This window comes from Stegastes partitus, unplaced genomic scaffold (assembly GCF_000690725.1).
Source record: "Stegastes partitus isolate 25-593 unplaced genomic scaffold, Stegastes_partitus-1.0.2 Scaffold734, whole genome shotgun sequence".
Lineage (NCBI taxonomy): Eukaryota > Metazoa > Chordata > Actinopteri > Pomacentridae > Stegastes > Stegastes partitus.
In genome coordinates, this window is record NW_007578465.1 from 216,811 (window position 1) to 229,808 (window position 12,998).

Sequence of the window (12,998 nt, forward strand, 5' to 3'; positions counted from 1 at the left end):
TAACTGCTTCTATCTCCATATGGGTTGTGCACTGTGGTAAAATGTAATGGCCTCACTTTTCAGTTTTGTGTTCCTAAAGTGGCCATTCTTTATTAATACATTAATAAGACCAGGCCTCAGTTCCGCAGAGATCTAAAGAAACCCTAGCACTGTGCTACTGAAAACGAGTTTACTTAGAGGTGGAATACGATTCAATACTGTTAAGATCATTTTCAGTATTTCAGAATAAAGCTCTCTTTTACTCTGTGCTGTGATCAGTGAGTTCTGAACTGGGATGTTGGGGACTTTAGGGTGGGTATCCCCAAGAACTGCATCATCTCATTGAAGAACTACCATTTAAAAACCAACTTGATCAATGACTCTGATGCTCCGATCCTGAAACACATCATTGAAACTGGAGAGAACTTCCTCAGCAGAATATAAAGAATTTGCTGGGTTGAAATGATGTTATTTGTCCAAGTGTTGAAACAATCAGAACTAACGTATGTTGTATGATGAACAGCCCAAATTCATGCCAGAGTTAGTTTGTCGTCTGTCCTCCGGTCATGTGGTACAAATAGAAAAACATGGAGTGTAACTATGGTATAGCCTAAAATATAATCATGTTGGAGACAGGACTGAATTGGCTGTCCAATCCACTGAGAGCCCACAACAACCCACAGGAACCAAAGGATCTACTGTCAACATCCTGAGATGCTGGAGACCATAGGACACCCCCAGAGGATCCTCATTAATGCCCCAATGAGTCAGATTGGATTTTTCAGAGCAAGGGGCATCTACACACTATTAGGCAGGTGATTTACAATTTACAATTTCATTTATCAGATGCTTTTATCCAGAGCAACATACATCTAGAGACACATTCATACACCAATGGCAACTTGAAAGCAACTTCAGGTTCGGTGTCTTGCCCAAGCACACTTCGACTGTGGAGGGGCGGAGGATCGAACTGCCAACCGCGATTAGAGGACCATTGTGTGCCTATCTTGCTATTTTCTATGAAATTTCAATCAACAAAGCATTCAAAAACAGGACAGTGTTGAGAGAAGCATGAAGGGCTAACCCTAACGGAAAAAAATCTGAAACTAAAACACCTTCTGGGAAACAAACCGAGACAATGTGACGAAAAAATTGATTCATCAACTCCTGAAGAAAACAAAGAAGAGAACAAGACATACTTCAAAGGCGAATACCCAAAAAAAGAGACTGCGATCTCTACTCAAGAGCAAAAGCCAGAACAAACCCTAAACTAAAGGAGAAAGTGGGAAACCAAACCCCCTTGGAGAAACAATATGACACTAACCATGAGAACAAGGAACTAGAGAGCGTTGACAATGTGCATTTCCTTCAACTAGCCGCCCCAAACTACCGCATTGATGGACACAGCAGGGGAAGTTATCAAGAAGAAAATTTAAAACCTACCCCTAACCCTACTCGCAGGCTTCTGGTAGATTCAGCCACAGCATTACCTGAATGTGCAGGGCAGCTGAGTGTATCTGCAGAGAGCTCCAGCAGAGGGCAGCATGACGTTACTTTCTGCTGCTTCCAGTTTGTGCTGCTGCTGGTGGTGAGATCTTCCTCCAGTCACAAATCAGCATCTCAAGTCGTGAACAGGGATGTCTGTTCACGAGGAAACAGGAGCAGCCAACAACACACTTTAAAACCCTTTAAATTATGGTATTAATTATGGTAAAATGTGCCAAATACCTTTTAGTTTGGTTCTGATGAGACCGTTTCTAAGTTCCAAGTCTCAACTAATCGGCTGGATTTACATAAAGCTTTTATCCAAAGTGTTTTACAAATACTCATTCACTCGTTGGTTACCCAGTATGTCAGCTTTGGAGTCGAACAAACAGGAACAAAAACATTTGAGACAAATTCGACAAGCAAAAATGTGTCTATAATGTAAGATATGAAGATCTAATATATAAAAAAAGGTACTTTTCACCTGTTTTTTTTTCTCAGTTTATATCAGAATTACAAAACAAATGTTCTCGAGTTAATGTTATATTAATTGGTAAACATTTTACAGATCCCAGGGCTATGATAGAATGATGGCTGAAATCTTTCACCTGTAACAAATTGAAATGATGCCTGGTTTACAACAGTGAACGGTCTTTAGGTGCGTTTCCATCTGTTTTTATGCAAAATAGCACCAGACTGGAGAATCTGCATTACTGACTATTTATCTCAACATACCAACTCTAAATGTTCACACAACATGAGAGGATGGAATTTTGTTCTCCAGGTTTTCTTGGTATTTCGTAAAATTTTTTGCAACAGATTTGGAAGGAAACCAGGCGAATGTGCTTCCAGCTGAACCCACTGAACTCAACTTTCTCTCTTCGTATTCTTCCTCTGATACTTTCAGTATTGATTAATTTTTTTTTTTTTTAAATTAAGTCATCACATAGTTTAATCCTGAGTTTCCTATAGTTCAAGCTGATGCCATGTAAGGCCTAATTTTGCCCCAATAGTTGTTGTATCTTCAGTTTGCGATAATGTACAACAAGGAAAATCCATGAAGAATTTGGCATTTTTGTTTAAAAATGACTTTAACCATTAATAGCACTGTTTGTCTGAGTAGAAGAGCTGATTTATTGGAACAGAAACCAAACTTTTGTTGGAAGCCATGTAAATGATACAAAAAGTTGCCCAAATTATCGCACCTCGCTCCAAACAGTGAAATGAAAAAAGGCCAATTTTGTAAAAATCTGGCAACACTGATTGTACTTGATATTAATTTATCTAAGAATATCAACAAAAAGCTTTTTTTTTTGCTTAGTAGAATGACTGATTAAAGAAATGAGGCAACCTGCTGTGGAACAGAAGGTTGTAAAGGAGGCATTTTAGCATCTGAGGATCAATGACTCGGGCCTGATGTCCAGTTTCGGCCCCATATTACCAGCGTGACCCTGATTCTAAACAGCACCGAGCGTCGGCCGGCGTGTCTTTGCTGTTTGGTGTTTTCAGCAGCAGAGCAGGACGCCGTGTTTCCATCAGAGTGTTTCTGAGAGCTGCTGCTGCTTTCTGACCCAGTTTCCCTGCTTGACTTGACTGGGTTGTTTCCAGTGCTGCTGTGGGAGGTCCCTGCTGGGTCCCAGTCACACACACAGCTCAGCGCGCTCGCTCATGTGCAGGGAAAGGCTTTCCTCTTTATTCGTGAAAATGTTTTGCTGTAATGTAACCTGGGTTTACATACTGAGACTGCTGTGAGATTTACCTGATCCACAACACCAGCCGGCCTCGGCATCACTCACGTCCTGAGAGCACAGTCACATAATCTTTAAAAGGTGGATTTAATGTTTGATTGCAAGCAGCAGTAAAGTCTCTTTCCATCAGTCTATTTTTAGGCACATTTTCAGTTTGCGTATTTAAAAAAAAAAACCTGATTGCAAACACTGGAAGCTGTAAAACATTTTTACGCTTGTCTGAGGTGCCTTTAACACAGTGACTAAATAATAACGTACATCTAGCTTCCAGTGAAGAGGTGAAAATAAGATGTTTGTGGATCAATGAGGAGACTGTGACCTTCCTCATATTAATACCTAATATTCGCATCACAGTAGGAGACGGAAATGTTATAATTGAGTCCCTAATTTGTGCTCCGTTTTGATGGAAACCTGATTCATAGCACAAATTGCCTCATTATTATTTAGTGAACCTGATCAACCATATAGGTGGTTTGTCCCTCCCCTCCCACGCAACACTTAAAAGTCTTTGAAGGACAAAAACTCACTTCAATAAAAATATAAAACAAGTACAGAAATAAATAATGGAATACAATACTATGTGGGGAAAAAAAATGTTAATAAGTTAAGAGGCCCTAACCTCAGTCATTAGTTGCAGTTCGTGTAACTAGTTTGTCTTTTGTAGATTTGACAGGAATCATTTGCTTCAGACTGCGATTCGGATGGACACTGAATTATCATAGAGACACAGAAATACAGAGATAGATGAATGTAAATACCTTTTTGTTTATTATTATTGTATGTTTAAGTCATTTTTCACACACAGTTGGACATGTACAAGAGATAAACTGTTAAAAATCACATTTAATATGACTGTTATGGGAAATTATTGGTGTAGGCATGAACGTCACTTGGATATGTTTGGAGGAAGATCGTGGAACTTTGGATTGCTGGAATCTCTTTTTAAAATTCGTAGGGTCTTCATTTTACGATGTTAAATGCTATGAGGTGACGTGTTGTGAATTGGCGCTGTATAAATACATTTTAATTGAATCAAATGTAATGGTTTGGGTTAAAATCTTTGGAAGGTTTCTGTTTGATTGCATGTTGCAGTTTTTCGATTCAAAGCAAGCAGCCTAAAGTCAATGTTAAGTCCTGATAATATTCCAGCTGCCATCATTCTACTTTTCTAGTCCATGTCAGTCCACTTAGAAGACTGTTTGTTGTGTACCTGCACAGTAGATTGCATCTATGTATCTCATGCATACAGTGTAGTCATATAGTCATATAGCAGACATACAGTCTGCACAGACACTCATTTTGGGCTGCATGTGGATATGTACAGAGGGGCCCATGTATACTTGAGAAAATGACAAAATCAACGTCATGCAGATGTAGAAAGTCCTTAAACTGTTCACTAGCTGTCTTTATGGATGTTTGCAGGTCTAATTCATCCATCCATCCTTGTCTATACACCGCTTAATCCTCACCAGGGTCGTGGGGGGCTGGAGTCTATCCCAGCTGACTCAGGGTGAAGGCAGGGGACACCCTGGACAGGTCACCAGTCTATCACAGGGCTACACTTAGAGACAGACAACCAAGCACACTCACATTCACACCTACGGACAATTTAGAATCACCAATTAACCTCAACATGTTTTTGGACCTTGTAGGAGGACGCTGGAGAACCCAGAGAGAACCCACGCTGCACGGGGAGAACATGCAAACTCTACGCAGAAAGATCCCGGGTGTCCTCACCGGATCGCGAACCGGCGACCTTCTTGCTGCGAGGCAACGGTGCCAACCACCAATCCACCAACACAATTAAATGAGACTGAAGGTTTCTGTATGCTTCAAACAAAGTAGGTACCTTAATGGGTGAACCTGCCTCCCTGATGTCTCTCCAACTGCATGTTCATAACATTGTACACTTTCAGACAGTCAGGCCTTCAGTCAGCCCCTGATTCCTTCTGCTGTGCTACGTTAAGCTGCTGGACACAGTTTTAATGTTCACCATCCAAACATGAGGGTTGTCGGAATCTTCTAGTGTAACTTTACACAATAACCCAAATATAAACTAAAGTATAGTTATCATTATGTTGAATTATCCCTCTAAGGCCTCAATATGCTTCAGATGAGGTGCATGTTGGACTGTCTCACAGAGTTAAGGAGGATTCTGATTTTCTTAAACCTGCAGTCTTCTGTTTGTGGGTGTTCAGACTGTAAACAGTTACAGATGTGTTGGTGAGGTGTTTCAGATGAAGGTGAGATGGTGACTTAAGAGGCGTTTGGAACTTGCAAGTTGTTTTAGGGTGACCTGAACCTTTGTTTGTGTTCTGACCACAAGAACTGCTCCTGTAGAACTTCTTTCAGAGCTGCTTTCAAAGGAAGTAAAAGGGAACTTTTCTAGAGCAAGTACTTCTGACTGGCCCTGAAAAAAACTCCTGTGCAAGGCTTAACATTGATTTGTTAAAAAAGACAATAACGAGTGCCACTTTGCTGCCTTTTCACTGTCCCTGCTGAGCAGCATTTTTCTCCTCCTAAACACTGGCATCAACATGTAAAATGTAGGTTTAAAAAAAACACAATTCTCCATTGTTCTGTGCTCATAGAATTGGAATTACAGTCAATAATAACTACTTTGCGTTGCTGCTTTGAGTTGAGGTTGTGGTTGAAGCTGGGAACAGAAAGACTGAAAGGAACAATCTGGAGGTTGTTCCTGTAAACGTTTCTCCCAAAACCTCCATTCTAAAAAAGACGTTTAAAGGGCATCATCAAACTATTGACTGGTCGGTAATTACGTATGCAATGATGCATGACTGATGGATTTCCTCAGGTGTGTCCCCCTCTGTTAGATTTCTCTCATCTCTGAGGTTCAAGCCCGTTAAACAATCGAACAAGTAATTACTTCGAAGCATACTGTAGCCTTAACTCTTAATTATCCTATATCAATTTAAAGTGTCTCATGTCACATGGCAGGAAGATTGCAGGGATCATACATACTTTTATTTCGAAGGGAGGTTTATGTGAATTCTTATCAGTGCATGAAATGTGTGTAGGTCTGACTTTAAGTGGAATTTTATGAGGTTAAAATACTAAAATGTCTCGTTTTATCAGTCCATTTATCAGGCTGTAAAATTTAAGGAGAATGTTGGGAGCCGGTGAAGTCGTTTAAAACCAGAGAGCAGCAGCCTGAGCACGACGTGGGCCGATACGAGCTCCGCAACAATCTTTTTATTTTATTTTTATGGCCAAAAAAACAAGTCCACCCCGAAAGAAAACGAAAGCTCTGTATCTGCTTCTTCTCTTAATCTCTGTGGAAAAGATACTTAGGTCGTGTCACATCATTTTGACCACAGATGGAAAGACTAGTCGATCTGTCAGTGAATCAGCTGATGGAAAAATATTCAACAACTGTTTAGGTATTGAATTAATAATGAAAATTGTATTTTAGAGGACAGAAATTCTTTGGTTCCAGTTTTTAAGTTAAGAGGGTTGGTTCCTTTTATTTGTTGAATGTGAAAAGAAAGTAAAGCGAATATGCACATCTTTGGCCTTTTAAGAATAATACTCACCAAATAATTAGTCGATAAATGAAAGATGAGTAGATTATTCCATGATCGCAAAAACATATTTAAATAAACTGTTTTATGGGCTTTGGTGTTTCTTTGTCGACTGCGTTTTTATTGTTTTGTGTGTAATATGCAGCAGCATGTGTGTAACTTCTATTGGTGAACATCCTCCCCTATTGAAAACATATGGAGGTATATGTGCTGTGCTTGTTTAACTGGATAGTGTGTATGAGCTGATCAACTTGTCAATAAACTGATCACTACTTAGTAAAAAATCAGCAACTCGTTAGCGGATCAAATAATTACTGAGAATATGAAAAATGCACAGGTTTCTGCTTGTCATGTGGGAATATTGGGGTAATTTGGGTGGAATAAAATGATCTTTAGCTGCAGCTCTGTTATGAAGTACTGTTAAATGAGTGGAATCTGCAGATAGAAGTTGTGTTTGAGACTGAGCTGGACTATTTGGAAGGTCATGGGAGCTGTGACACCACTGACAAGATGATAAACAACCGAATCAAATAAAGTATCATCTCTGAAGCATTAAGTTTGATTTTCTGCGAATCTAAATTTTCTATCACTTGTACTTTGTGATCCGCGGTTCCTCCACCGGGGTGATCTGGAACAACTGCCCGGGCCGTGCGCACCTGAGCATGGCCGCGCAAGTGGCACCAGCCCCGGCGTCGGACGGTGAGAAGAAGTCGCTGATGTTCCCGAGAGAGCTCCAAACTGGCAGAGCTGGTGGTTCCGCAACATCAGCCGGAGTGCACAGTATGAATAATGTAGATGGACAGGCTGGAGGAGATCCAGGCCGGGCTCTGGGGAACCGAGCCGGACTGACTGATCCACGCAGGGACAGCGGGGATAAAAGGCCGAGCTGCGCCTCGAATGTGACCGACATGCAGGCGGAGATGCTCGGCGGTTATAAAGGGAAAAACCTCGGTATCGGTGTCGGAGCTGCTGCTGCTGCTGGTATTGGACCTCCTCCTCCTCCTCCATCATCATCATCATCATCACCATCATCATCATCATCATCATCCCACCACACACCTCCGCCGTTCAGCCAGTTTCTCCAGCAGCATCACCAGCAGCGGCAAACCCACAACAACAACATCATAAACAACAACAACAACATCCAGCAGGGCCAGGGAGAGCCGCGGGGACTGAGGAGCGGCGAGCGACAGCACCATGGAGGAAAAGAAGACATCCTCCTGGTGGGGAACAGCCGAGCAGAGGAGCGCCATCACCAACACCAGCTGAATCAAAGCGAGGAGGAGGAGGAGGAGGCGGAGGAGGAGGAGCGGATGGATGCCAGCCTGGGATCAGCCACCAACAGCACCAACAACAACCCTCCTCCGAGTGGGACCAGCTCCGAGTTTAATCATTATTATGGGAATGGAAGAGGAGGGCCTTGCTTTGATCAACATGGCGGACAACAAAGCCCAGGGACTGGGGTAACAGCGGCGCACTCGGTACACAACACTATGGATCAGGTTCAGAACTCCCACGAAGGCTACAACAACAACAGCCCGTACAACCACTACCCGAACTACCGACCCGGCTACGGGAATAGTGGATATGGAGGCATGATGAGTCCCTCACGCCAGGGGAATAACCTGATGGGCCCAGGCAGCGGCAACTCGGCCGCTGCTAACCACAGCAAAGCGGCTATGGCTGCTACCAGCTCCCCGGCTGGAGGCGGAGGTGGCGGCGGCGGCAGCGGAGGATTTCAGCGGTTCCCTGGACAGGGCCAGCAGCAGCAGCACCCGTCGGGGTCTACACCGACTTTGAATCAGTTATTGACGTCTCCGAGCCCGATGATGCGAGGTTATGGAAGTGGATATCCAGATTATAATAATCCTTCTGCACAACAACAGCCGAGCATGGGGCTGGCTAAAGACATGGGCTCCCAGTACGGCTCGGCTGCTCATGGCTGGGGAGGACAACAAAGAAATCACCCGACCATGAGCCCGGGGAACAACGGGCAGGGCAGCGGCAGGTCCCAGGTAAATACCCGCTCATTACACTGCCGTCTGTTCATTCTGGTGGGTTATAAACTCGTCTGACTAATGAGAGATAGCCATCTTATTATGGCTAACCTGCTAGCCTACGTTATATCACAACGTTAGCCGTCATGCTAACCCAAATAGCTAACGTCAGCTAGCTGACGAGCTAGGTGTGTTTTTTTATTTCCACTGCAGATAGCCCTCATTTATACAGCTCGACACACACATTTGGGCAATTTTGAATATTAAGTAAATAAAAACTCGTACTCAGTTCATAATTTGTATACGCAACAAAAACTAATGGCCATTTGAAGTAACATTAGGTAGTAAAGTCAGTGTTTTCGATTCTGTGTCCAAGGTGACTCCGTTTTTAGCTTGCTAGGCTAAGCTAACATTAGCATTTTAGCTGTTGTTAACCGCACAGGCCTGACGAAGCTACATGCATGTAAGCAGGCAATTCGGTTACTGTGCAGGTTGTGATGAACTTTGTGATTTTTAATTATTAGTTTTATTATTAAATGGGGTTTGAGAACACTGAGATATTGGTGGCAGGGCTTGAGAAGTATCTGCGGACCCCTGTCGTTTTTTTTTTGACAGCTTCGTTCAACTCTGACACCAACTAATTGCTTCACATATGCTAATTATCCGCTGTGAAGTGATTCGAGGTGTCACTGGCCGTCGGGTTGTTTCCACAGCTTCGGTTTAGCCTCTCTGCGGGGCCATCGGACCACCGTGTGGAGGCGAATTAGGGTTTTTTTTTCGGCGGTGTTGCCCTGCTGCTGCGTCGCCCTGCCGTTTCTGCTTTTAGCTTGTGATCTGGCCACAACTTTGTTGGCAGAGAGCCCATTATGGCCCCATCTCCACACAAGAGCCCTGACCTTCACACATGCAGATTAGCCATGTGCCCATCACCACCGGCATAACACTGGAGCTAAATATACGGCGTGCTCCTCCGGCTGGAACACGAGTAGCCCGGGAGGCCGCCGGAGGCCTCAGCCCCGGTGCGTCGCTCCTGTCACCGGTCATCGCTGTTTCATTTCAGGGTCAGTTCATCAGAACCGCGGCTCCTTCAGCAACACGGTGGAGGCTTTTCACAGCCTCGGTCTTCTGTAACACAATGATATAGAATATGCTTTCTACTATTAACAATTCTTTTATTATGATCAGGCTTTAGATTATTATCTTTACTTCCTATTTAACATAAGAAAACAATGAAAAATACTAAATTTAAGTATCTAACAAAATAACATGATGCTGTTGTATTGGCCAGAAGTGAACATTTTTGAATTTCCTACAATTTAAGGTCAAGAAAAGCCGGACATTCCTACAATTTGGAACATTCTGGCCATTTTTACGTGATAAATGTATTCCAATATTTGACAGGTAATTTTCTCTACCAGCTCTACTTGCATTCAGCACCCGGTAATATTCAGATCAAATTTGAATTTGAATTTGTTCACATAGTAACATCACATTTTAGCCACAGAGCAATGTTTCCTCAAAAGTTTGAGCCATTTGAAATGTTTTTGGAGTCAACATACTATGTGAACAAATATTCTGAATACTACCTATAGCTATATATAATATGAGATAATTTCCATTTCTGATCACAGACACGACATTATTCATAACTTCAAAGGTTTTCAGCAATTCTTTAACACATTTGAATACATTCCTATAGATGAACTCTCAGTTTCAAAGCCGTGTTGCGTTAAAGTTCGATGACTGCCACCCTGCAGGTTGGTAAAATCACAGTGTTGGTCTGCAACTTCCTGACAAAACAACTAGACAACAACTAGAACCTTAAGGACTTTTTTTCACTAGTTCAATAAAATGATGTTAAACTATAATGTCAAACCCCAACTTCCTGGGTGAAGGTCCTGGGCTGGCTATGCCCCGTTCATCCAAAACAGCCGCCTTCTTATGTAGTCTTTGTCGCTCTTTATAGTCACTATGTCATCTGACTTCCTAAAGTCCTTCTGGCAGAAAACCCTGAAGGCAAACGTCTCCAACGATACCGGATAGACAGAAAAATGTGACTTCTTAGGAATGACAGGAACATTTGCAAGTTGATAACACTCGTGATTCTCCGTTCAATTTCATTGCAGTTGTCATTGTACGTAAAATTCCAAATTATCTCCATGGAGTTGTGGGGAAGCAATGATAGTTGTGTGTGTGTGTTAAGAATATTTAATGGCTTTGTGTATTATGTATCACTTGTTCCTTCTTTTTAGTCAGTTATCAAGCATGTTTTATGTCTCTCAAATGTGGAGATTTGCTGCTTTTCTCTCTTTTACATCATTGCAGACAGAATATCTTCAGAGTTTTGGAACAGACTTTGACTTACCAGGGAATCAAATACTTGATAATTTTAAATGCTGGTGCAAAAAAAAAAAAAAAAAAGACCTAAAACCCCACTACTGCCAAAAAGCAGTGCAGCTGATTGAGTTACACGATTGCCAGCATCCAACCCGACACATCCAGAGTATTAACAGCCGTCAGGTTTTATGTCTTCCTTTTCTCTCGGCTTATATTCTGTTGAGGTTGTTGGACTGGATAGACAATTTGAATGTCGCAATACTCATTCATCATAGTTTGGTACGTTTTCAGTACAACAGAGGAAATAAATAACTGCATAAATTTACATTTTTGCCTTTAAAAAAAATAAATAAATCTTTTTCCCTCAAGTATAAAATACATTCAAACATTTTCATTATGACAAGTGCAACATATTGATAGTTAACTTATCTTAATGGTTCTTCTGATGAATTGCACATTTCCATTATGTCATCATCTATGTTATTATATTAGCCCATCCTGTTTCTGAATAAAACATATTTTCTTCCATCAAATCAGACACTGCTAAAGAGTGTCAGCTTTACTCTGAGTCTGGAAAATTCTCCTGTGCAGTTTGATCTACTGAAGAAAATCAAGTTTCAATCGGCTGCTTCGCGCCATCGAAACCCATCGCCGAGCCTCACTGCTGATCTGAGATTTAGACTGTCAGGCCTTTGACGGCCGAGCTCGCCTTCCCTCTGTTTACATTGGGATTATTGATCAGGCTTTTTTCCCACCTTGATCATCCCGTCTGCCTATAAGCAGGTGCGTCGACCTGGCAGCGCTCCAGGACTGCTCGACTTATTTTTCTGTATGTTTACTCTCCTCAGCTGACTGATGGAAAACGTGGCGTCCAGAGAAGAGATTAAAGAACAGGATTAAAAGTCTGCATCTTTTAAAAAAATTTTTATTTATTTTTTTTGCGTAAAATCCATCAACGGCTTTCTATTTTTAGCCGCAGCCGTCTGAGCAGCAGCGAAACATCTGTTCTCACTGAGTCACTTCTCTCACCTACTATTATGTCAGTGTGTCAAATACAGTGTGAGTGTGAATATTAAAGTGTATCCAAGCGTGACTGTTGACTCCAGCTTAAAGTGGCCTCCCAGGCTTTTGGATTGCTCACATTTAGTCTGAGTGCTGCTGCAGATGAGAGTTTAGTCTCAGCTGTCGGGTTTTCTTTTCTCTTTTTTCTCCCCCCCTTTTTTTGGCTCGGTGACGATCTCAGAAACCCACCTGGCTCTCATCAAAGAACACCAATGGTTACACCTGAGCGGGACGCCACCTGCAGCTCAGCGGGTAAACTGCCTGTCTGCTGGGAGAAACCGTATTCGCCCCGCTGTGGATGGTAAAAATACATCAGGGTTTGTTCTGGATTCATTTAGCAGCGCAGTGCACTCAGCGACAAAATGTTTCTTGGCTAAATTTAAAGCTGGTATATAAAACTTGTGTTTCATGTAATGTTTGTGCCATATAGGCCGTTTTCAGATGTGGAATATGTGGCATTCAGACATGGACACAGCTCGGTTGGGACCCACGTGGACAAAAATTTGATGTTTAGGTCTTAATATTTGATTAAACACCCCTTTAGTTATGAATATAAAGACAGAGCCACAGAATTGGCTAATATTGTAACACTGATATCGTAAATAGCTGTTTCTAGTCTTTGTGCGAGACAATAAATGACCAAAAACCATTAAACATACTGTAATTTTCAGATTATTGAGCGCACCTGAATATAAGCCGCACCCACAAATTTAAAAAGAAAAAAAAAAATTGTGCATATATAGGCCGCACTTGTCTATAAGTCGCAGGTGTCCACGTTGTAACATGAGATATTTTTTAAACTTTTAATTAAATACGTACTGGTAACATGCACAAATACGTACCCTAAA

At 42.0% G+C, this 12,998-nt stretch overlaps 1 protein-coding gene across 1 annotated transcript in view; it reads left to right on the forward strand.

The window, feature by feature from the left end:
- The first annotated feature begins 7,674 nt into the window (after positions 1-7,674).
- arid1b (AT-rich interactive domain 1B) overlaps positions 7,675-12,998 on the forward strand; it is a 61,953-nt gene continuing 56,629 nt past the window's right edge. The window contains exon 1 of the mRNA XM_008291317.1: positions 7,675-8,769. Within this exon, the coding sequence (XP_008289539.1) occupies positions 7,675-8,769 (1,095 nt within the window). The remainder of the gene's footprint in view (positions 8,770-12,998) is intronic.